Consider the following 23,894-nt stretch of genomic DNA (forward strand, 5'->3'; position numbering starts at 1 on the left):
CACTTATCCATTAAATTAAACTTTACTGAACACAGGTGTTAAAAATGTTCATCATTTTGTATTTCTTTCTAAGAAAAGCAAAGTTTGCTTGTCAAAGGTAATCAAATTTATGCTGACAATGATCAGGCACTGAACACAAATGATGCCTTCCACAAACAAATGGAAAGATTTCTCTTTTTGATCAGTTGTTATGAAGACAAATGTTGATAATCACGTAGCAGTGTTTCTCTACAAGAGCAGAAATCAGATGACTCAAAGTAGGGATGCCCAACCTCCATGTTGCCGGCCAGAACAACTTCATCTGGCTCATAGCCAGTTTACAGCCACCCGCTTTCCCTTCGGTCTCACATTAGTAACTGCTGGTTCTGTTTCCTGATTTCCTAGGGGCAAAGGGGACCGCGATTTCACTTGTAAGCACTTTCCGAAAGCAGCAGTATTAGGTAGTGCACGCGCAATATAGCTGAATCAGATTTGCTGAGCATGTGCAGATCCTTTGGGAACATAAAACTGAACATGCATGGATCAGCAGCACTACACATAGGCACACGTATACTAAATTTGCTCACATGAGAGGAGAGGAGGATGATTTTGGCAGAGAAACCTATGCTGCTACAACGTCTATTACATAGCCCATTCAGCTGAGAAATCCAGACTCCACTGTTTCAAAGCTCAGTTTCTATTAAAAAACACACACACACACACACACAATTTAAAAACTAGCAATCTCATTTTTGCAAAACAATTCACTCAGTGTCTTTAAAGCCTCCAATTATACCAGACAAGTCCACTATGCAACATTATTACTCCTAAACTCAGGGAAGTTACCTTACGGATTAATTAAAAAGTTACTACAGGGGGTGGGTTTTTTTCCAGTCTCCAATAATACAGACAGAAAGCATTTAAAGAAAATTAAGACTGCGAAGTCAACTGGTTCAGAACAGGTCAGAACGTTGTTGACTTCTGCAACTTTCATTCAAGTTCTTACAACTACATGCATCGTGATATATCACGATGTCAGGAAATACTGCCTTTCCTGACATCATCACGCGATGTATTTTCCACAAGATCTCTTACGTGGAACACAAAGAAGAGTACTCAGCGAGTAGCATTCAGTATTTTGTGTTTGCTTGGTTTTTTTTTTACCTGGACTTCAGCAAGGCCTTTGACACCGTCTCCCACAGCATTCTCCTAGAGAAGCTGGTGGCTCACGGCTTAGAAAGGTGGACTCTGCGCTGGGTAAAAAACTGGCTGGACGGCCGGGCCCAGAGAGTTGTGGTGAATGGAGTTACATCCAGTTGGCGGCCGGTCATGAGCGGTGTTCCCCAGGGCTCAGTACTGGGGCCGGTCTTGTTTAATATCTTTATCGATGATCTGGATGAGGGGATTGAGTGCACCCTCACTAAGTTTGCAGACGACACCAAGTTGGGCGGGAGCGTTGATCTGCTCGAGGGTAGGAAGGCTCTGCAGAGGGACCTGGACAGGCTGGATCGATGGGCCCAGGCCAACTGTATGAGATTCAACAAGGCCAAGTGCCGGGTCCTGCACTTCGGCCACAACAACCCCATGCAGCGCTACAGGCTTGGGGAAGAGTGGCTGGAAAGCTGCCTGTTGGAAAAGGACCTGGGGGTGCTGGTTGACAGCCGGCTGAACATGAGCCGGCAGTGTGCCCAGGCGGCCAAGAAGGCCAATGGCATCCTGGCCTGTCTCAGAAATAGTGTGGCCAGCAGGAGTAGGGAAGTGATCGTGCCCCTGTACTCGGCCCTGGTGAGGCCGCACCTCGAATACTGTGTTCAGTTTTGGGCCCCTCACTACAAGAAGGACGTCGAGGTGCTGGAGCGTGTCCAGAGAAGGGCAACAAGGCTGGTGAGCGGTCTGGAGAACAAGTCTGATGAGGAGCGGCTGAGGGAACTGGGGTTGTTTAGCCTGGAGAAAAGGAGGCTGAGGGGAGACCTCATCGCTCTCTACAACTCCCTGAAAGGAGGTTGTAGCGAGGTGGGTGTCGGTCTCTTCTCCCAAGTAACAAGCGACAGGACGAGAGGAAATGGCCTCAAGTTGCGCCAGGGGAGGCTTAGATTGGATGTGAGGAAAAATTTCTTTACTGAAAGAGTGGTGAAACATTGGACCAGGCTGCCCAGGGAAGTGGTGGAGTCCCCATCCCTGGAGGTATTTAAAAGACGAGTAGATGAGGCACTTAGGGACATGGTTTAGGACATGGTGGTGTTGGGTTGACGGTTGGACTCGATGATCTTAGAGGTCTTTTCCAACCTCAATGATTCTATGATTCACAAAGTGGCCACCACACCTTATTTACTGCTATTCACATACTCAAACTGCACTGAATACATGCCCGTATTGCTAGAAACTACTGAGTGATGGCCTGATCATACACGGTCATGGGAAGACGGAATTCCTGTGTTCCTGTTTTCCTTACACAGATCACAGGAATAATCTGGGTCTCCCAAGCCATGCCAAGCATGGCAGTTACATCTGAAGCACCTGGTTCATGTCATGAACTGTACAGTGCAGCAAATTCCCTGCAACTGATGTCACTTACTTTAAAAACATGTACACAAGATCTACTTTAGATGCAAATATATTTATTGAATTTGAAAACTTTTTAAACCCTTTCTTAAGGGATCCTTTTTAGACACAATAAAATTTCCTCATGAGTCTTTCTACTGCATTCACTATTATTGCCTAAGCGCTTCGTGAATACTAACAACTGTTTTCATACCATCTCTGTGAGATGGATCACATTAATCAGCAAATAGAAAACCCAAGATCAGTATTATATGGTAACTTCACCATCAAATATCAGAGTCTTACTATCTGATTTTGCAGAATTACATGCAACTTCATATCCTCAAACACAGCTCCTCCTAATTTACATATTTCTGTGTTTTAATCACATTTTATTTACTTTCTTTTTAAAACAATACCAATACTATAATCACATTATGTAAAATAATACTTGGCCTAACAACTGAAGAAATATAGCATAAAAAAACCCCCATCTTAATACATATGGGCACGCCCTGTAGCACAACTCAATTTTTTCTATGGACAGAAATTAACACAAAGTAACATCATGACAATAGACTAATAAAAGATGAATTATTACTCTTGAATGCACACACACTGTTGTTCTTTGCAAGAACTACATGAAACCTAGATGCAAAACATCTTGGAAAAATTGTGGTCAGGTATGAATAGATATGAGTATCATTATCACATACTTTGGATAATGAAAGTAATTGCAAAACTATGCTGTATGACATTACACTGCTGTGCAAAATAAAAAGCCAGGAAATGCAAAATAGACAGGTATAAACTACAAAACGAGTTGAGAAACTTATTTGGCAGCATATTCTTGGCATAAGATTCAAGTACAAGACTCTGGGGAAGCTTGTGTCAAGCAGGTTTTCAGCTCTGTTTCCTAACAGAGATGCACGTAATACTTCAGTTCCCTGCATTCCTCACAGTTTGTCACACGGCTAAGAAGTCACCAGAGACTTTTATTCACTAACTTCATTTTATTTACTGCTTTCAACATAGCTTGTAAGGTGCCTCTATTAAACATTTACAGCTTTGTAACACCAGCGTACATCACTGCTTCAGAAAATTTCAACGTGTTGGGTCACATCTAAAGTAAAGGATGGTATTTAAGCAATCAGAACTGCACCAGAGCACTTCTGTGGGAACATCTTTGGACCACGTTCTTTTTAGAAATTGCCTGCAGTGTTCTGGGGAAACGTTATGCTTTTTTAGAAGAAAAGGTTAAAAAAAAAGATCAGATGTGGTTTTCCTTCAATTTTCATAGTCTCTTGGATGACTTATGACTAAATGCACAAGTCATAACTAAATAGTCATGATAATAAACCAAGTTTAGATGACTTTACCAGCCATCTAACCTATTCACTACTGAAGTTAACTACAATGACCCCAATCTGCTGTGGCACGATTTTATAATTACACCATTAGGTCAATGCTGATTATGTAGACATTTTATCCTACCCTCACCTCCAATAACTAGAAGGATTCTTTCAAAGGTACTGGCTAATTTCTACACTAAACAGAATGATTATCCAAGCATCTATCACAAGCTAATCTCTTGCAGAGAACAAAAACCTGCATTGCTGCTACAGAGAGGAGTGAGAGCGATCCAAGACATGGCAATACTACTGCGTATGCAAGTCAGTGTTGTGAGTTGAAAATTAGAGCAACTTCTTCTTTTGATGTCTTGGATTAACAGCTCCACAGGAATTCAGTACTAGGGTCAAGCTTTAGCCTACCTACTAATGCACATAATTTGAATTTATTTCAAGAATATGATACAACATATAGTATAAAGACAAGGTTCAGTGCTACAAATGAAGTGACATTTTTTGTCTAGCAAATCTGTCTAGTGTTGTTGACTGTGATTCATGTGGATGTTTAACTGTCTAGAATGTATCTTACAAAGTTGTATCTTGTATAAAATAATTTGGTAAGATTCAACACCTTAAAATTTCTTTAATTTCTTGTTGCTGCGCAATCTAAGAGCAATACGGGGACTCCAAGAAATGCCCATTACAATTGCATACACAAAACAAGTTAATGGTTGGAACAAGATGATCGCAATTTCTAACTAGAGTGCAAGGGTCTTGAATGAGGTCCTGGGCTTCGCAGCAGTATATAATATGCAATCAGGTACAGCAGAACAGTTGGTGTGGCTTAACAAAAAGAGTGAGTCATGTCTCCCACTGGGGTCCCAGGCTTCAGAACACTTGAGAAGTAAAATTCCCCTACCAGTTTCATGCCAGCAATACAAATCCAAAAGCAGGTCTCTAGCAGATGACCCTAGAGAGATCTTCAGCAGTCATTCCAGACACAAAAGGTATTGGTAACCGTGATAGTTATAATCTGCAGTTTCTTAACTTGGAATTAAGAAATACACTGGACAAATTTTGCTACTGTGTGACAATGATGAAGACCAGCATTCCCTTTTTACAGCAGGATACTTTAAATCATTCTCATTTTTACAAATCGTTACCTTTCACTTGAAGGATTCAGAGTATTTATTTCACAAAGGTTGAACCTCATTATCTAAGTGACTGAGAGCTTCCCCTTTTCATGCTCACAGGCACAAAAACTGGTATCTCACACTCTCTCTAATTGATCCCTATTTGCAAGTTATGTTAGTAGCAAAAAATCATTCTGACATGCTTGGTCCAAATTTGCCAAGAGAGGAAAGGATTCAGCCCATCTAATTTTAGACGCCTACATCTGATCTAGTGAGACCCCTTTTGTAATCAGTTGGGAGAAAAACACACATCTAGAACACAGTAAACCCTATCCCCATGCCAATGTCAAAAATAACTCTGAAGATCTCAAGTATCTTGTTGTTTCTTGGTGCTTTTGCCAAGACATATTTACTGAACTATTCCCATATCTTACACTTAAATGTCACACTGTTCACAGCTGATGAAGTTTTTTTGCAGTGTGTTCATACGGTGCACAGCACAACAACTAGCATTCACAGACACTACAACATTTGAAATAAAATGCAAGCAGAAAGGAAGCAAAGATAACATGAAGCAAAGGATGTCCAACTCCTTCCAAGGTATTGAGAATGACAGTTCTGTGTGATCATGGCATAAGTTCCAGAAAAACACCCAGTTGTGATTTGAAGGTTTTAAGGGATGGAGGACCTACATGTGTCTCCCACTGCAAAGCTTTATGTTGACTTTGGATTAATCTTCTCAGCCTTCCCAATTTGCTCTCAATTTTCTAACACCACCACAAAGTAATACAGACACCACAACATGCTATCATGCTCAGATATCACTTCTATAATGACACAGAAGTTATGTTAACCCTACTGCCACAGGATTACACCAAAGAGGGCACATATTTGTGCATCTGGTCTCTTACAATATTCCCCAAACCACTGAATTCCAGGAGGCAGATGACCATGGTCACCCGAGCACAACCTGAATGCTTTGATGCAAAATTTAAGGCCTTGCATATAGTGGGTTTTGGTGGGGGTTTTTTGGGCATTAGCACAATAGTAGCATTTTTCCACATTCTGGAACTCAGCAAGTCTTCTAAGAGACTTTAAAAAAAAAAAAAAATCATCAGTAAACTAATTGTTTTTCCAGCCAAATCTTATAGGTTTTCTGATGCAAGTTATCTTTATATTGTGTACTAACACCCTCTTCAATTAACAAAAAAGACAACGTTCATTACCCTGAACATATAATTTCTGTCCAACTGCAAGAAAGACATTGCTATCAAATAGCTTTGCACTATTTTTAATTTTATCATCTCTGCTAAGCAAGAGCTAGATTTATATAATTGCCAGGCTCCACTGATTCCTAGTTAAAGTAGTAACCTTAGTAACTTTAAAGTAGTAACTTTAACTATGCTTGTCCTTAGCATTACAAATTTTTAGCTAATTTGTAAGAGTTCTAAGCTTCGTTACATAATAGGAGGAAAATCAAGCAAGGAAGTCAGAGCCAGATGTAACACTTGTGTTTGGGAATGGATTAAGGTTGATTCACCTGGTGAAGTGTGGCTTTCCACACTATCTTTTGCTAAAGTTAAGTAACAGTTCCAATTGTAATGGTTTTTCAATGTTTATAATGTTGCCAGACCTATCATCTTCCATATTTCCAATATAAAATAATTGAGAAGCTGATTTCAGCCAAATAGTTCTGCTGCGGGGAAAATACTCTCAAGTCTTGTATATTTTTAGATCTATTCTTAAACAAATCTCTTATCTCTGTGCTTTGGATCAAGGACTTCAAATTCAGGCAGTTTTCAAAAACTGTGCATTTTGCCCACGAGAAGGAGAACAGCAACTTCTGACAATGTTAAAACACGACTGAAAGAGCAGGTTAAGCATTGGAAACAAAACATTATTCAGGAACATATTTGTCCATCATACATGAAGTCAATATTAACTGTCTTGTTTCCCCTGTAAATGTCACAGTAATTATGTATTTACAAATTTCATAAAATTATAATAGAATGGACAAGTCAGTGAACAAGTCTGTAACTACAGAAATTTATTTATTCTGCTTAGTAGATAGAACTAGAATAAATATTGGTCAATGGCAACTAGAATTGACTGAATTCTTAATCTAAAACAAATTCTACTTTTAAGAACAGAATTAGGCTTAACTGTTGCACAGAGGAGAAACAAAAGGAAACTAAGTCATCAAAGCTGAAATAACACTGCTGTCAAATTCTGTTCAAATTGGGCAAGTTGTAAGTCTTCTCATAAAAAGCGAGTTGACAGAGTCAGTAATAAACTGATTAAGTCTTAGCAGCTACAACTTTCTAAGGTTCCATCTGTTCTGTACATGTGCCATCCTGGGTCTTTGCCAGATCTGAGGACTGGGACTCTCTTCTGTATTGTCAGTGACAAGACACCCCTGCTGTGCTCTGTCAACAAAGAAGCAGTGCCTGTTTGAATACGGAGGTGACAAACTTGGAACCGTGTAGGATACAATTAATACAGACAGCCTGGTAAATAGAAGCTGAGATTGCTGGTCAAGAAGAATAGAAAATATGGATGAAAAAACAGGGGCATAGGAGTATAGCCAAAGCATTATGTAATAATGCCACTAAGGGAAACGAAAATCGACAACTTTCAGACTAATTTTGAAGAAATGAAAACAGAGTGAACACAGTAAGAAAGAGTCTAAAAAACAACTTGGAAAAAGTATAAAAACATTTCAGAATGAGGAATCCTGCCAAAGAATCTGCAAAGACAATAGATCAAGTTTTATGAGGCGTGCTCAGAGACAGTTTCTCTGCAGAACTATTTTTGTTGGTGTTCACCATGGAATAGCATGGTAAATGTCTCACATTAGAGTACTTCTTCATGGAAGACACAAAGGGTCTACCAGAAGCACTGGTAGAACTTAAAAACAAATTAACAAAATGGAAAAAAAAACCCTTAATTGCCAGAATGAGAAGGTATTTACTCCTTGAGGTTTGAAGGAACTATTGATATTAATGAAAAATGTCACAGCTGAACTACTCAAGATTATGTAAAATCTCTCACTTAAAACTGCCCTAGTACCAGTGGTTAACATAATCACTATCTTTAAGCAGATTCTAAAGTAGACGAGAGAACTATAGACCAGTAAGCTTGATATTTATACTGAATAAAGTGGTGCTAGTAAGTCTAAAACAATTAGGGAATCGATGAGTAAATATGATATAGTGTGGAAGAGTCACCAGCGTATTTGTAAAATAGTTACACTTCACAAATCTAATACAGCTTTTAAGTGATAAAATGTCCAGAAGAGAAAGTTGGTTGGCAGCCCACTGAGTTTCAAAAACGCATTCCCCAAAGCCTCTTAAAGAAATTAAGCCGTACTGCAATAAGAGCTAATGTCCTTCCACGGTGAAAAGACCTTCACTGGTGAAAAGACACAATAATGGTGGGCCTTGATGGTCAGCTTTTGCAGTGGATGGAGTACCCAGAAGACTTCCACAGGAACCTGTTCTGGGACCTGTGCTTTTCAATATAGTCGGGAAGCAGATGTCCACAGATGCTACTCAGAACAGAAAAGATGAGAGTCAACTGTGAAAACATGCAGGACTTCTCTATTGGGAGTGGCTGGGAGGTAAAACGGGAGATGAAATTTAGTGTACATAAGCACAAAGTGAGACAAAAAGGTAAACATGCTTCTAAATTTACATATGCATCAGCCTCTGAGCTGGCTATTATCACTCACAGATAACCCCAAAATGTTAAGTTAGAGTAGACAAACACAACAAAAAAAGTAAACTCAGTGCTCAGCTGCAGACAAACAGGCAGACTATCAGGAATTGTCAGGAAAGAAACAGAGAATAAAACAAAAACCACCATTAAACCACTCTACAATTGCATGCTGCACTGAACTCTTCAGTTCTGTTTCCTGATCCCAAATAAAATATAGTTCAAACCGGAAAAAGTACCGAACGTTACTGAATATCTCCTGTACAAAGAACAGCTAAATAAAAAAGAACACTTCAGCCTAGAGAAAAGACAGCTGAGAGGGGCTGTGCTCTCTCTGCGGCACTCAGTCACATAAAGAGGAAGCAGTTGTTCCCCATGTCTTCCACTGGGACACCTTGGTGAAATCACATGGAAACACACGGCAAATGACAGGTTCAACTTAAACAAAAGGAGACTGTTCTTCACATTCCAGGTAATTAAGCTGTAGACCTTTTTGCCTTAGGCTCTTCTGAATGTTAAATGCACCATGAGCATATGAAAGTCCGGGCAAAATTTTAGAAGGAAAGTGCATCCAGACCCACTAAATTCAGTGATGCCCCCTCTGGTTCAGGATATCCCACTGGTGGTTTGAAAACTATCACTATGGGCTTGCTCTGTGTATTTTTCTCCCTATGCATGTGCTATTCCCTCTGTTAGAGGCAAGAGGCAGAGCTAGATGGACTCAGTGTGTACAGCCGGGTTTACACACGCTGTTAGGTAACAGAAGAGAAGGAGAAACAAGACTGGCTAAAGACACTAAGGGCACGAAAGGAAAGAGAACATGTGCCACAGGTAGTATAGTATGCAGGAGAGGTGTACAGGGCATAATTGGCAAGATTTTGATGGGGGGAGGGCTGCAGGACAGTGTAACCTGTGGCAAGGAGACTGGAGAACAAAAAAAGGGGAGAACAGGTTTCACAAAGGGCAAGGAGCGTTTTCCCTAAGTGTGTGTGCTTGTTTCAATACCAGAGTCAGTAATTAGAAGTTTGTTAATTGACAATAAATTAAATTGGGAAATTAGGTCCTGATTTGAAAAGTTTACCTCCACTTACTGAATTTTCTAAAACTACAAGTATTTCTCAATTGAATCTCCAGGATTCTTTTCCTCTTATCAAATGAGTGTTTGGTGGACATCAATCAATACCTCTACCTTCAAAGCCCCTACAGAAACAAGGGATTCTCTTCCCCGAAACCAGTCTCAGTAGTGTTGAGTTTGGGGAATGGAACCTCATACTCTGGTTTTAGTAATGTGACAACTCCTGAATTTCATGTTTGTTTCTATATAGGGTATAATCTACCATTAAGTAGGAGAACAAAGAAGAAGATATTATGACTTTAAAAACCAAGTAAAATATCAAAACGAGCAAGTGTCAAGATCTCACCTGTAGTAAGTATGAGCCAGGGGTATCTGCACTGGAACTCTCATTTTGTATCGTATTCTGTTGGGTAATAGCATCCTCCTTCTTTCGTTCCTTCTGCCCTGCTTCATCATCTTCATATTCATCAAGGCTCTAAAAACAAAAATTTTCAGTTACAAGATAGTCTTTGTATGTTGCTTCACATGCTTCCCATACTTCATAAATTCATGCATCAGTGAATTTTTCCAAAGATTAATTTTATATTTCAGAAAAGGTTATTAAATGTTGAAATGTTTTTTCTTTTCATGGATATTGGTATCTCCAATACAAGAATAAAGTTTGACAACTAACTGCTTTTTCTTCATCACAAAAAAATAATCAAATCAAGATCCAACTTGATGAAGCCCTAGGCAACGTTGTCCAAGTTCAGTCAGGGGCGTGAACTATACCTGAGGTCCCTTCCATTTGAATGACTTTACAATCCCATTTGTCATAAGCAATAATTTTACCTCTACATAAGAGATTTTGAGGAAGCACAGAAAAGGAAAAAAAGAGTTAATTGTACTCTTCATTCAATAGCTGACCTTTTTTGACACATCTGCTGAGTCAGTGTCAGACTGAATCACTCATCTTAATTTTGCTCTCCTTGTTTTTGGTTTTGTCTGAAAGTTTTCCATTGAAAATGAGTCATTTTAAAATTAGTTGGACAGTCATTAACTACTAACCATTTACACTAACATAACATTTTGGTTCTTCATCACAAATGTTTCATACTAGATTTACTGAAATACTTGATTCAAAAGGATTATGTTTCTAAAGCACTGACTGCTGACAGGTGAGAGACAGAAAAATAATTTAATAAATAAATAAATAAATAACCGGTAACACTGCCTCTGTTCTAGCTCAAAGCCACACCGAGGCCAGGGTAGAAATGTGAGGACTCAACCAGCTTTGGACTAAGTCAGCTATGTCTACATCGGTCTATTAGTTTATCATGTACAAATTTACATCAAGAAAAAAACACAATCTCATGTTTAGAAGACCAACTTGAAGAGACATGAAGCTCCAAAAAAATTGACCATAACATCACAAGCTGTTTGCCAGCACTCTGCATTAAAACAAGAGGTGTGTGAGACCTAGTTACAAAAACACAGGGAACTAACCATTCTAGGGTATCAAAAAAAGCTTCTAGGTGAACATGCAACAGCTTTAGAAACAGAGAACAGGGCTACAAGAGAACAAAGATGAATGTCAAATAACTTCAATGGAAGTTTCTAATGCACAAAAACCAAAATCACTGTTCTGAGGCTTAGATACTGATGATCCCTGACACCATCTTATCCAAAAGACCCAAAAGTAGTCAAAAGCATATAATGAGAATGCTGGAATATAGTATTTTTTAAAAAGAAAACCAGTGTGATTTACTAACTGAAAATATAAAAAACTAACTTTGGCTGCTCCAAAGCAAACACTGGGGTGATAGAAGTGCTAGAAAACTGACAAACTAGAAAGCTATATGTTTCCAAAAGTGAACATAATAAAGTGAACGTAAGTGAACCTGAATAAAGGCCATTTAAATTCTCTGCAGTAGCACTCATGGCAGAATCCTAATGCAATTTCACCAATCTACTTCTAACCAACATTTTAATGCAACTGATGTAGACCTGTCTACTTCTATCACTAAGAAAAGGCATACCTGAAAGATTATTACAGCTGTATCATTATACATTCAAAAACACTTTCAATAAGTGGTCTTTTCAAATAAAATAATTATAAATAAAAAAATATTTAATTTGGTTCTCTCAGGTCCATTTTTAACAGAGCGTTTAGAAAACACAGTCACAGCACATTCTAGGAGGTGATCTTTAAATCAACATCCTCTACCTTTTATAAACTGTAAAGCTTAAAAATTTTGCTAACATAAACTTAAGTCTGTATCCTAATTTATCCCATTATCCTAATAATCCATTCTGAAGTGACAAATTAAGAAATAACGAGCCACAACTGCAACAATAAATGGAGTGATCTTAAGCTCTTACAAAACCCGTCTTGTTTAGAAAGAACTAAGAGGCTCACAGAAGGTCTCAAAAATTAAGACTAATGTCATGCAGATGAAGAATGATACTGTGTTAGAAAAACAGGAAAACTTTCGGATTGTTCTTCCAGCCTCCAAGTTGTTCATGTAAGAGAATAAAGACCCCAGATAAACTCAAAGGAAAGAGAGAGTTTGACATGAGTTTGGAAGAGCAGCCTCTAATAAGCGTAGGAGAAAACCGACAGGAGACAGAAGAGACCAGTAATCTTCACGCACCTCAAAAAAGCTTTGCATTTTCAAGGAACAACATTCTTTAAGGAGAAGCATAAAGCTCAAATTACAATACTGCAGGTAAAAAAAAAAAGTCTTTGTAGCAACTAAGTAGACAAGTGCTCCTTTCTTCACAAATTCTCTCCTCCTTCAGATACATACTTCTCATAAGCTTTCCAGAGACCATCAGCATTCCACAGAAATATTTTTCTCTGAATACAATTACATCTGTGAGGAAGAATGTTCTTCTCTCTTTTGATATAAGATCACCTGCTACTAACTATTCTCTTAGTAGTTTTGGACAGGAACAAAATGTCATAATCTGATATGAAATTTCCAGCCACAAAATTTTAACCTAAGCATTTTCAGTTAGGATTTGCCAGCGATGTCCATTCCCACCCTTTCCCTTCTTCTCAGGAAGGTCCAAGGTCACAAAAGACTGCTAATCAATACTATCAAAAGGTATTAACCCTCCCCCCCCCAAGTAATTCATACTTCCAAAGTTAAAGGCTTTCTTCCCAAGCATGGAACAGTTAGCGACAGTTTATGTAAACCTAATTTGGAGCATACAACCTGCTTTGAAAGCTACTGGGGCTTGCTCCAGTTCCCTTCACTGGAGCATGCCCCGACCCAGCTGGGGCCAACACAAGTTTGAGTGGCGAGAACCACAGAAGCAGCGGGTTTTTATTACTTGTTACAGATGAGGTAGAGGAGTCAGGGACAGGTTGGTCCTGACCATTTGCAATCAATGTGGCACATTTGGCTAGGGTTGCCAACTCCTTCCTACCCTAAAGCAGATTACTAGTAACTGTCTGTGGTTTCCAAAACACAAAGGTTAGGTTCCCCTTCCAAACATAAAGACACGCACATACCCACACACTAACTTAGATGATGTCCATGAAATGCCTGCTGAGCACACGTCAACATGATATTAACTACGGAATTCTAAGATTTTACTGTTTTTTACTAAAGTTAATAAATTTTGTTTCAATAACCATTAGCCTTCCATTTGTTTTGACTCACGATGAAATAAGCTTTCTTATGCAAAATAATACTTTACATTCAGTATTCTGCTTATGCACTTCTCCATCAACTTCAGTTAGATTGCTAATCTTAATGCTATTTATATTCTAGGTTAGCTTTTAGAGTAATAAAAATCAATGAAAGCCAAGTTTCAGTTGACAGATTAATTATTATTGAAAAATTAAAAATGTACTAAGTGTTGTTACACACTTTTAAAAACTTTTGTTCAAACTGCCCTGCAGCTCAAACTGCCTCAGCCCACAGGACATTTTGATCAGATGGATTACTGTGCTGCTTGCACTGCAGGCTGCTATCAAATACTCCGCTTTAGAAACTAGTTTCACGTCATTGAAAGAGACATAAATGCAGTAATTATTTTCTCCGTCAGCACAGCAGAGAAATGGACTTGTAACCACCAAGGTGTAATTCTGGTCCATTACATAATTCTCTCTATCCATTCCCTTCCCCCTGCTTTTTTATTTTGCTGCTAGGCACATACCATTTCAGATTCTTATTTTCCATTAAAATCATCTGAGTTTTGTACAGCAGATATTCAATGTGACATTCCTACATCTGATCTTAATATAAGGAATCCACAGAAATTCTTTAGGTTTTCTAGCATTTCAGTACATGTTTGAAGCTGTAGTATAAACATTTTTCTGTAAACCTCTAGTATGGAAAATACAAGCAGAGTAAGATGCTTTCAAAAGAATCAGACCGATGAAGGAAACAGCCACAAAGATATCCTCACATTCCAGCACACCACGAGCCTGCAGTTTAAGGAAACATTGTACAAAGAACATTTCTAATGATTCACTGGTTTGCTTCCTATAAACATTTGTGCATTGCTAAGAACAAACAAAAATTGGGGAGGGACTGTCTTTTTTATGAAAACAAGCGGTATTCCTACATGCAAAAGATCACTTTCTGAGCGCACACAAGCTGCTCTCGCCACAAGGAATGGTGCCGAGTCAAAATGTCACTATCCCCATCCCCCTTCCTGCACCAACTTGCTCTTGCCTTGCAGTTCTGCTGGCAGAGCGCATATCTAAGAGCTTCCCAGTTCACTTCATGAAATGTCAGTCAGGTTAGTTTCTGCAGTTTTATTTAGCCCAGTTAATTTTGCCTGAACCAGACGCAAGCCCATTCAAACTGTTGATTTCACAGAACTCCATGGATGGTTGCGCTACATCAGCTTTTTGACAATGATGAGCACTTGAGATAATAACATATTTAACCAGTACAGCAAGACGTGCAAGCAGATACATACTCTTTGTAAAACCCTGTGTTCAACTTCACATTGGGCAATAAACAGAATCTCTGCAACACAAGCACCATCAGTTATCTTGACTTTTTTTTAGCTTCTTAACCATGCTAACAATGTAGGAGAGGAAACCTAGGCTTCTTCCCATTGCCCCCAAACGACTTCGAACAGTTAAAAAATTTTTTTTTTTAAATCAATTTTACCACAAGGACATTTTCCATGTTCATTAAAAGTTCAAAGTGCGCTATCACAACTTCATATCAAGATGCTGGAAAAGTGCAAAGGTTTCTATTAAATGTAAACATTTCCTAAAAACTTCCACAGTAGAAATACAAGCCAAGATATAAGACTTTTAGTTTTAGGTCTGAAGAAAATGTAACTAGACAATTAACTACAACAAAGTACATTTTGGGAATCAACATTATTTTTCCCTCAGCTGATCATTCAGAAAACCCTGGAAAAGTTAACTGCAAATGAAAGACAATTATTTTACACATCATTTCTTTATCATCACTCTTCTTACTGCAGCACTGAGAACCAAATGCTTCCTCACTTTACCATGCACAGCTCTGGTATCTGTTAAATACCATCTTCCTACCGCTTTGCACAGTACCAAACCTTTCTGTTATCACCTCTGAAAATACAGAGCAAAACCAATCAAAAATCCCAAACCTCAATGATTTGAGATTGTATTACCTTTCCCCTTCAGAAACACTATTTTTAATCATACTTTTTAAACACACTTTTATTACAATATCCAGACAGTGCCCAAAATATTTAAGTAAAATGGGTTTACAGTAATATAATCTTTTATTAGAACAACAGTATAATTGGAAAAATTGCATCTTTTTCACTATGCAAGCCTTTCATCAGCTTTAGCTTGCCTAAATGCTTTTCTTTACATGTTGAAAAACATCCTTATATAGGTGAAAAGAGCTAACGTTATTCACAGGAACAATCTAAAACCTACAAACAGCTTTCTGGATATGGACTACGCAGTAAAAGATTTTTTTTTTTTTTTTTAAGAATACTTGACCTTAATTCTCACATTAAGAGAGTCCAAAAAAGGATTCTGAATTCGAATACCTTATCTGAATGATCTTTGTGCACTTGTAAAAGTCTACATATCCAAATGGAGTGGTCCAGTATCAACAATTAGTACAATCACAAGCATGGATTTTTAACCCAGAAAAAGAATAAAGGCAGGAATCTTTGGTATCCAAGATCAAAAGAGACCCAAATGCAGCAATGGGTCAGTGACCAGCAGGTGGGCCAGAGCACAGCTGACTGCAGCCATAGGATGCGCTCATCCTTGACCACACTGCTGCTGCCGACAAAGCAAACCAAAAAGACATCACAGATCAATGAGATGCACATCTTGCTCTACAGAACTCATAGCATTCATGATTACAAGTCACATTTACATTTTGTTTGAACTCTATCCTTTTCTCACCCATAATGAGAATTTACAAGTGCCTACTTCGTATATTCAATTATATTTCAGAGCAAATACAATTTGCAGTCTTAAAATCCACTTAGAAATGTTTCTGGGAAAAAAAAACCCAACGTATTTGCCTGTATTAGAGCAAAATAACAAAGTATTTTTAATTCTTTTAAAGCTTTAAGTAAAACATCAACTACATCAACACCAGAATGTCAATTATCCCTCCATTATAATAACAAAAAGCAGCTATGTTTACAGTTTGTTATTCAGCAAAACACACTGTTTGGCCACCACTGTCTTCAAACATACCACAAGAATGAGTTCAAAAGTCAAATGTTTAACTTAAACTAATCACCTAAAAATCCTTTATCACAAGGCTTGTCAAGAATGATTGGTGGAAATGCTCAATTTAACTACTTAGTATGTGATATTAATATTAAAGTCACAGAGTAAAATGCCAGGGATACAAGAGAAACTGCAAAAGACAAGCTATCTAGCATTATTAAAATCCTTCTAGAAAAGAGAAAAATGTAATAAAAAAGTATGGATTGGCAAGCTATCAGAATTAAGCACCAAACTATTTAATACTACACTTCAAGTTAGCATCTTAGACCCTTTTCAGGCTGATCACCATCCAAGAACAGAAGTACCTAACAGTAGAATTGGCTGAAGATCCTTATGCAAAGAAGTCAAACTGCTGATGCCTGGGGAAATTATTATACAAATATAGTAACGACTCATCCAAAAGAAGTACCTGCTCATTAAAAGAAAACATAAACCAACAGCAAATAAAGGGGCTAGGAGAAAAGCTGCCAAATCCTCTTCTTGCTGTGGTATGTGCCTGTGGTATAATCCACAGGCAGTTCCAGCCTACCTGACTTCCAGAACTACAGGGCCCAGACTTCAGATACAGCACAGCTCTGTACACTGGAAGAGTGAAATTAAACATCCCCTTCCTTTTTGAAATTTTGCACACTGCTCTTCTTACCTCTATGCTCTAATCAAATTTTGCTAGTGACAACACATCTTTTCCCTCTTCTGCTGATGGTTTACATCTGGTATAGGGTTAATGAAGATTACGTTCTGTACACAGAAATCACTAATAACATCAAACATACAAATCTTAAAGTTACAGCAATGTTCCCAAAAAACCCACACAAACTGGGGGGGGGGAGGGGGGAATCCAAAGTGGAGTCAGTCACCAAACCCATCTCCTTAGCTTCCTAATTAACATTCTGAAATGATGCATCCTACCTGATACAAAGATCGCAAACCAGTGGCTGAGCAGAAGAAACCTGGCAAAACAAAGTTTGCCTGTTTCAGCCAGGAGGAAAAAGAGAGAATTGTTGAGGATATTTGCACTGTTCACAGAAGAAATCAGTTTGCATCATGCCATACATGTTAGGAAACAACATCACAGATTGCAAGAACAGAAAAGAGAACTCATCCTGGATGTATAGGAAACAAGCTATAGTTTACAGACGATGCCCGCCTACACTATTTTTCCTATAAAGCTTGCTCCTTTATTAGATAGGATTCTGGGAGATATTGGTATTAAAGGCCATGTAAACTATCTGAAATGGGAGCAGTTTACCCACCGGGAACAATGGCTGAACAAAAGCCACTCAAAGAACAGTTAGATAATGGAGTTAAAATGCCTGTAACCACCATCATTTTGACTTCCATTGCCATGTACTTGCCAAAACTAAGCAAATAGAAACAATGCTCCAAAAGAGAGAAAGATGTATTGTCATGTAGATAAAGACCATACAGATTGAGCACCCTTCTCCTTAAAGCCAGAAGAACAGGGAGAGAAACAAATCTTGGAGAAGATTAGCAAACTATTTTCAAAACAGGTCACTTTTAATGGGACCTTGTAATATAGAAGGCATCTAATTCCTGTTTTCTTCCCTAGTACATCTATGGTACTTCTAAAAAGAAATAAAGATGAGATCAGTATTTGAGGAATGTTCTGAAAGGAGATCAAACAGGTTAATCAGTGTACTGTATTTCTAACTATCCTATCCTCTGAAGCATGCAGTTTGTAGCAATTTATATTGTCTCAATATCAAGTTGCATTTTAAATGTTTTTAAAAAAAAATGCAGTACAGTGCCTCCATAGATTTCTGCTCTCTTGATTAACAGGCTAATTATCTTTTTTTTTTTCCCCTACCCAACCTAATCTCATTCAGTGTTAACACACAGTGGGTGTGGGATTGGTCAAACTAAACAAAGCCAAAGAGGCTGCTGACAACCAAGTGAGCACGGACAAGCCACGACAATAGACTCAGAACCAATTCCAATGGAAAAAGAAAACTTTGGCACAGCGCTTTTTTGAGAGTTGTACTGCATTTCTCATTTGGGAGATTCTCCTGAACCCGTAGAAAAGCTGATAAAAATATCAACAAGGTTTTCTGCTCTCCCAGCTGTTTCTTTTGAGTCCTAATACAAATAGCTGTTCTAACCGGACAGGTATGAGGACTCTACACTCAGCCATGGGGCAGAAAGGGAGAGGAAGTACTGAAAGAGCACCTTAAACAGGATAGGCACATATCTGGATAAAAGCTGTTGAATTTGACTTTCAAGGCAATAAATAACCACTTTTTAAGCCCTCAGCACTGATGTCAGGAATAGACAGTAGTGATCGAAGCTACGCAGGCAAACAAATCACATCTGTAGTACTGAAGCCTGCCAGGATGGCAATACCTAGAGAAGACCAAAAAAGTTTAAAGTTGCTGCTGCAGTCAATATTGTAAATATGTCTTGGGAGAACACCTTATACCTAACAAGTTAATCCTAGCAACAATGCTGTGAAGCTGTTGGCCAACCTAGACTTCTGCGATCACCCTTTAGCTCTGCGTTTGGAAGGAAGACCTCTTCCTCAGGGGCCTCACCAACAAATTTTTTTGTATAAATGCTCGTATCAAGGTCCAAGGCTCCTGACGGAAATCCAGTCCAGGTTCTCATAGTGCAATCCCATGTCCTAACAACATAAAAGTCTTCTGTCACCAGCATTTGTACCCCTGCTTCTTATGGAAACTGCGCTCAGAAATCACAGTTCTTTTGTCCCTGTATTTTTTTGAAGTCACTAGTGACAGAAGGAGTGGGGTGTCCACACAGTAATAAATAATATTAATAATAGGTTAATACTGTAAAGATATGAAAGTTGCATAATTAGTTTTTTTTTTTAAATCAAGTTTGCCAACAGTGAAAGATGCAGATTAGCTGCCACAGTAATTCAAGGGCTAGACAAAGCAGGCAGTCACCCTTCCACCTGAGCAGTCAGCGCTGTATACAGCCCTGAACCAACTCAGCAGGTGTTTGACTCTTCCCATTCAAAGGCTCCGTGAGGAACTGAGGGAACTATAGGATTGACTTACGAGTGAGGAGGAGAAAGCGTGGGAGACAAAAAGAGCTGTGGGAAAGGATCATAGAAAGAACACGCAGCTGATGCCTGGTGAGAGGGAGCTACACAAGTAAACTGAGATTACAGCAGCAAAAATAAGCAAGCAAGTAAAGAATACATCTGTTTCAATCGGTCTGAGAAGCAAAACTAAACATTATACTTTTCTGAGGTCTTTCTGTCACTGTCAGAGTGATTGCCTAATTTCTCCTGCAGCACTCACTCAAAATTCACATTTTGATTACCAGATCTGAGACAGAGCTGGACATACTCCTCTCCCAGAAGATAAGGAAAACTGGGACTTCAGGATAGGAGCATGCAGATAGACAAGACTTCGCCACTCAAGTGCATGCTTTAAGTCCACAAAACAGTACCAGCAGGTTCAAGTACCTTAGTACAGCACTAGCATTTGCATATGGTGACCTTAGAACAGAGAAGAACATGCATGGACACAAAACCAAATCAATCTAGGTGTGAGGAAAGGTAGTATAGGATCGTAATGGGAGGAATGAGTCACATCATACAGTTGGTTGAAAACAACTGCACTCACTGGAACCTTGCACTACTGTAACTCATTGAGTAAGAGAGCTATGGTATTTCTACAGCAAATCAAACCAGAATAAAGCAGGAATAAATAAAGCAGGGAAAATGCTGGATAAATAAAAGCTTATATTTGCAAGTGCAGAAAAAGTTTGTACAAAAAATGCAATTTTCCATTAGTGCTTTTTTAATTGTTGAGTGACTGACAGTTTTGGGGGTTTCTAGCTATACAGTTACTTGCATACAATATAGCGTAAGTCTTGGCCAGGTCTTCAGCAACCAAGAAGTTCTTTGCATGTCAACAGATCTACCTTTTCAGGCCAGACAGCTCAAGCAAATTATTAACATTTCAGCTCATAAGGCATTTGTTTTCTTGATTCAAAACATCAACTATAACATGCGTTTCTCAACTGTAAAATAGGAATAAAGGGTACAGTCCTCTTTGCTGAAGTGCTCAGAAATCTACCCATTAAAGATGCTCAGGAAACTCTGTTACATGCTGACATGGATCTGCTCTGTGCTCCGGACCCGTGCATTGCTTGGTACTGCACTGGCAAGGGTCTCCCTTGCTGAGGCACAGGATAAAATGGCCACGACACCCCTCCCCCCCATTTTCTATTGAGTGTAAAGAGAGGTTAAGGTTAAGACTGATACACAAATTAACGTGCATCGTCTTCTCCATGGTAACTGTTCACATGCATTGTTTTCTGTAGACCAAACTGTGGTAAACACAAGGTAATTCAAGCTTTACCATCCCCCAGTGAAAGAAAGGTAAACAATTTTACATATCCTGTAGGTACCGCAGGGTAGGAGCATTCACACCGTTACCATGGAGCAGCCCTGAGCCATTCATGTGTCCAACCCGACAGCCTTTCACTCTGACCAAAGAGGACAAGGAGAGGAATTAGCATGAGCTGGCAACGCTGGAGATGGGATTCAGAGCTCAATTCATCTCCTGCAATAACCTATCACAGCCAAATGATACTTTAAATCAAGGGGGGGAAAAAAAAAAAATCTGTTTTTAAGAATCTTAATGACAAAAAAAAACCCCAACTTTCAAAGATAAAACGATGCTCCAGTAGGGGTCTTCATGTTGTAAACGGGGGGGGGGGCGCGGGGGGAACAACCAAAACCAAAAATCACCCACCACCAACAAAATAAATCCCCCAGCCATTGCTACACTTGCACTCCAATCCAAGCCAGAGGAACGCAAGTGAGGAAGTATCCAAGGAGGAGTCAGGACCGAGGATTCTGCTGTTCACGTTATTAAAATGTGCTTTTAATTTCTCAGACTACAAGCTAAAGCCTGTAATAATGTCACTTGGAAAACAGAAGGCTGAGTGAGCATCTGAGGGTGAAAAGGAATGTTTTCACAGGCGCAGTTAGTAAATACCACTGGCTCCTGCAGACATTCTTCCTTAAATGGAAATTAACATTGCTTTAGGTTAGAAAAAATACCTCTTGGTACAATAGAAGTGATAGGCTAGCTATTAACCTTTTAGCACCTGCACTAAAAGATAAAAAAATTAGCAGAAGGCTTTATATATAACTTTTTGTTCAATAAATATTTAAAAACCTTCCCCTCCCCTGCCACATGATTCCTGTCTGTAGATCTGGAAGAGTAAGGAATCCAAAAGTCTCTCAAACACTATTAAAACAATGTGGAAATAAAAAGTCTCTCTGCATATCTATAGCTAATTGTATGAGGGCACTACACAATTTAAAGAAAGGAAACTACTGCAGATAGAATCAGAACTGAACCTTCACCCTAAAGTTGAGCCAAACTTTATTTGGACACAGAAATAACTCTGCATTGCTTTGATTTTATTTTTACTTCCTATTTTTTATTTTCACATGCCCCCCTGCAATTGCTTTTTCCAGCCAAAAAACCAAGCCTTCTCCCTCCCCCAAGATTCCTAACAAATTTAACAACATGACGGACGAGGGCTGAGGCTCCACAACAGCTTAAATTAGCCTGCGTCCATTTAGCCATACTCCAACTCTCCCTCTTTCCCGCTCCTGCCCATGGGCATCTACCAGCCCTCTGCATCACCTCCCCTGACACTGGCAAGCCACATCAGGGTAATGCAGAAAGCTACCTCTATAAAAAGTGAATAGTCTTTTGTACACCTTGGTCTAGCTAACTACAGGGTCAGATGAGTGCCAGGGTCAGCACAGACAAGTCAGGTAACAGCAAGGATCCAAAGCAGCCTGGACATGGAAAAGGTTAAACCCTCACAAAATTAAAACCTCAGTAATTCAAACCACAGAAATACTGAAGTATTCATCTAAAAGCACATACTAATGTGGAACATCGTTAACTGTTTTGGGATATAAATAGTGTCCCCAATATTAGTAAACACCCTCTATTTTTAAGGGGAAGCAAACTATTGATTCAGATTTCAGAGCTCTGACACGTGGCCAAGGTAACTTCTTTAACCTGCGGATAGTATGGGCTACAAACAGTTTTCCCCTGCATGGCTGCTATTACTCTAAGTAGCAACAAGAGGACTACTACAGAGCTGCAGAGCTCATCCATCCAACCACTGCAAGTTTCACCACCATGCCACGTAACAGCATAACCCCATGTTATGATTCCTAAGGTAAAAAAGCCCATCAGGAGTCAAGGACAGTGGATTAACGTGTTCCTTCTTACAGCTTGGCTCCACATGCAGCTGGGCCACTGTAACTGAAAGAAAACTGCAACATAAATATAAATGAGCAGGATGCGAGACAAGCTGGACTTCTTAACTTGGCTCTTCCACCACAAACAGCATGAACTCAGAAATACCTACAGACTGGTCAGATAGCCCAGTCTCACCTTCTGCTCATCCTGGAACCTGCACTGCCCATTCTTCTGTCCTGGCACAATGTTTACCTGTACAGGAACTGATCCCTCTGTAAATGAATTCATCAAAACCCAAAAATGTTGTTTTCAGACCTGCCACTTCTCCTATTATAAAAACAGGTGTCCACACACAACGAAAGAGACAGCACAAGGACAGGAACCACTAGACCTGGCCTAACTCCTTGTGAAATTTGTTATTGAATTACCCTCTCTCTTGGCACAGGTATGCAAAAATGTCATTAAAATATGTATATCTTGTATACATAGCGTTCCTCACATTAGTAATTTCTCCTGCTAACATATGCAAGTAATGTTAGGAAGAAATATCCACTGAAAACAAGACCACAAAGATCATAACACAGCTATATACTATTCCCTATGTACTAGGGTTTTGGTATTCTCTTATTACTGCTTTAAGTAAAATTTTCCACATTTTTTAAAATGGAACTCCTTTTTCTTAAAACAATTAGAGCTCCATTCACAGTTCCAAGATTTTTTTAATTGTACTTCTGACATGGATTTGTAGTAAGATAAAAAGAAGGTATTGTTAATTAAGCTGTAGTAGTTTGTGCCTGAAATAAAGTCTGGCCTAGGTTCTTTTATGGCTGTGAATCCGAAAATGTGAAACATTTACATTTGGCTATCTTTATTTATATATAATGGAGTATCTTATTAACTGGAATTGGGATAATAGAAGGCTCTGACTCTCTTCTGTAGCTGCTTTTCAATTTATAGTTTGTGTTTGAAGACTTTTTTTAAAATGTGTAGAGAAGGAAGACCCAAGTACATCTATGCATTGTCATATCAAACACCCACAAAAGCTTTCACAGTCATTCACCACTGATACGAAATGCTGCAAGAAAGGATTTCTCCCAAAAGTCCAGTTAACATTATAAACAACTTATTGGGGCAGTGACAGCAGAACATCACCTTGCAAATAGGATGCAGACTAAT

The 23,894-nt window shown here is 38.9% G+C and overlaps 1 protein-coding gene across 3 annotated transcripts in view; it reads right to left on the reverse strand.

The window, feature by feature from the left end:
• PAWR (pro-apoptotic WT1 regulator) overlaps positions 1–23,894 on the reverse strand; it is an 85,538-nt gene that overhangs the window by 32,328 nt on the left and 29,316 nt on the right. For all 3 annotated transcript variants that reach the window (XR_012994909.1, XM_076333519.1, XM_076333504.1), the window contains one exon: positions 10,138–10,266. Coding sequence is in view for 2 of the 3 variants with exons in the window: in XM_076333519.1 (XP_076189634.1) it covers positions 10,138–10,266 (129 nt within the window). In the remaining variant the exon portion in view is untranslated. The remainder of the gene's footprint in view (positions 1–10,137; positions 10,267–23,894) is intronic.

Source organism: Aptenodytes patagonicus, chromosome 1, assembly GCF_965638725.1.
Source record: "Aptenodytes patagonicus chromosome 1, bAptPat1.pri.cur, whole genome shotgun sequence".
NCBI lineage: Eukaryota > Metazoa > Chordata > Aves > Sphenisciformes > Spheniscidae > Aptenodytes > Aptenodytes patagonicus.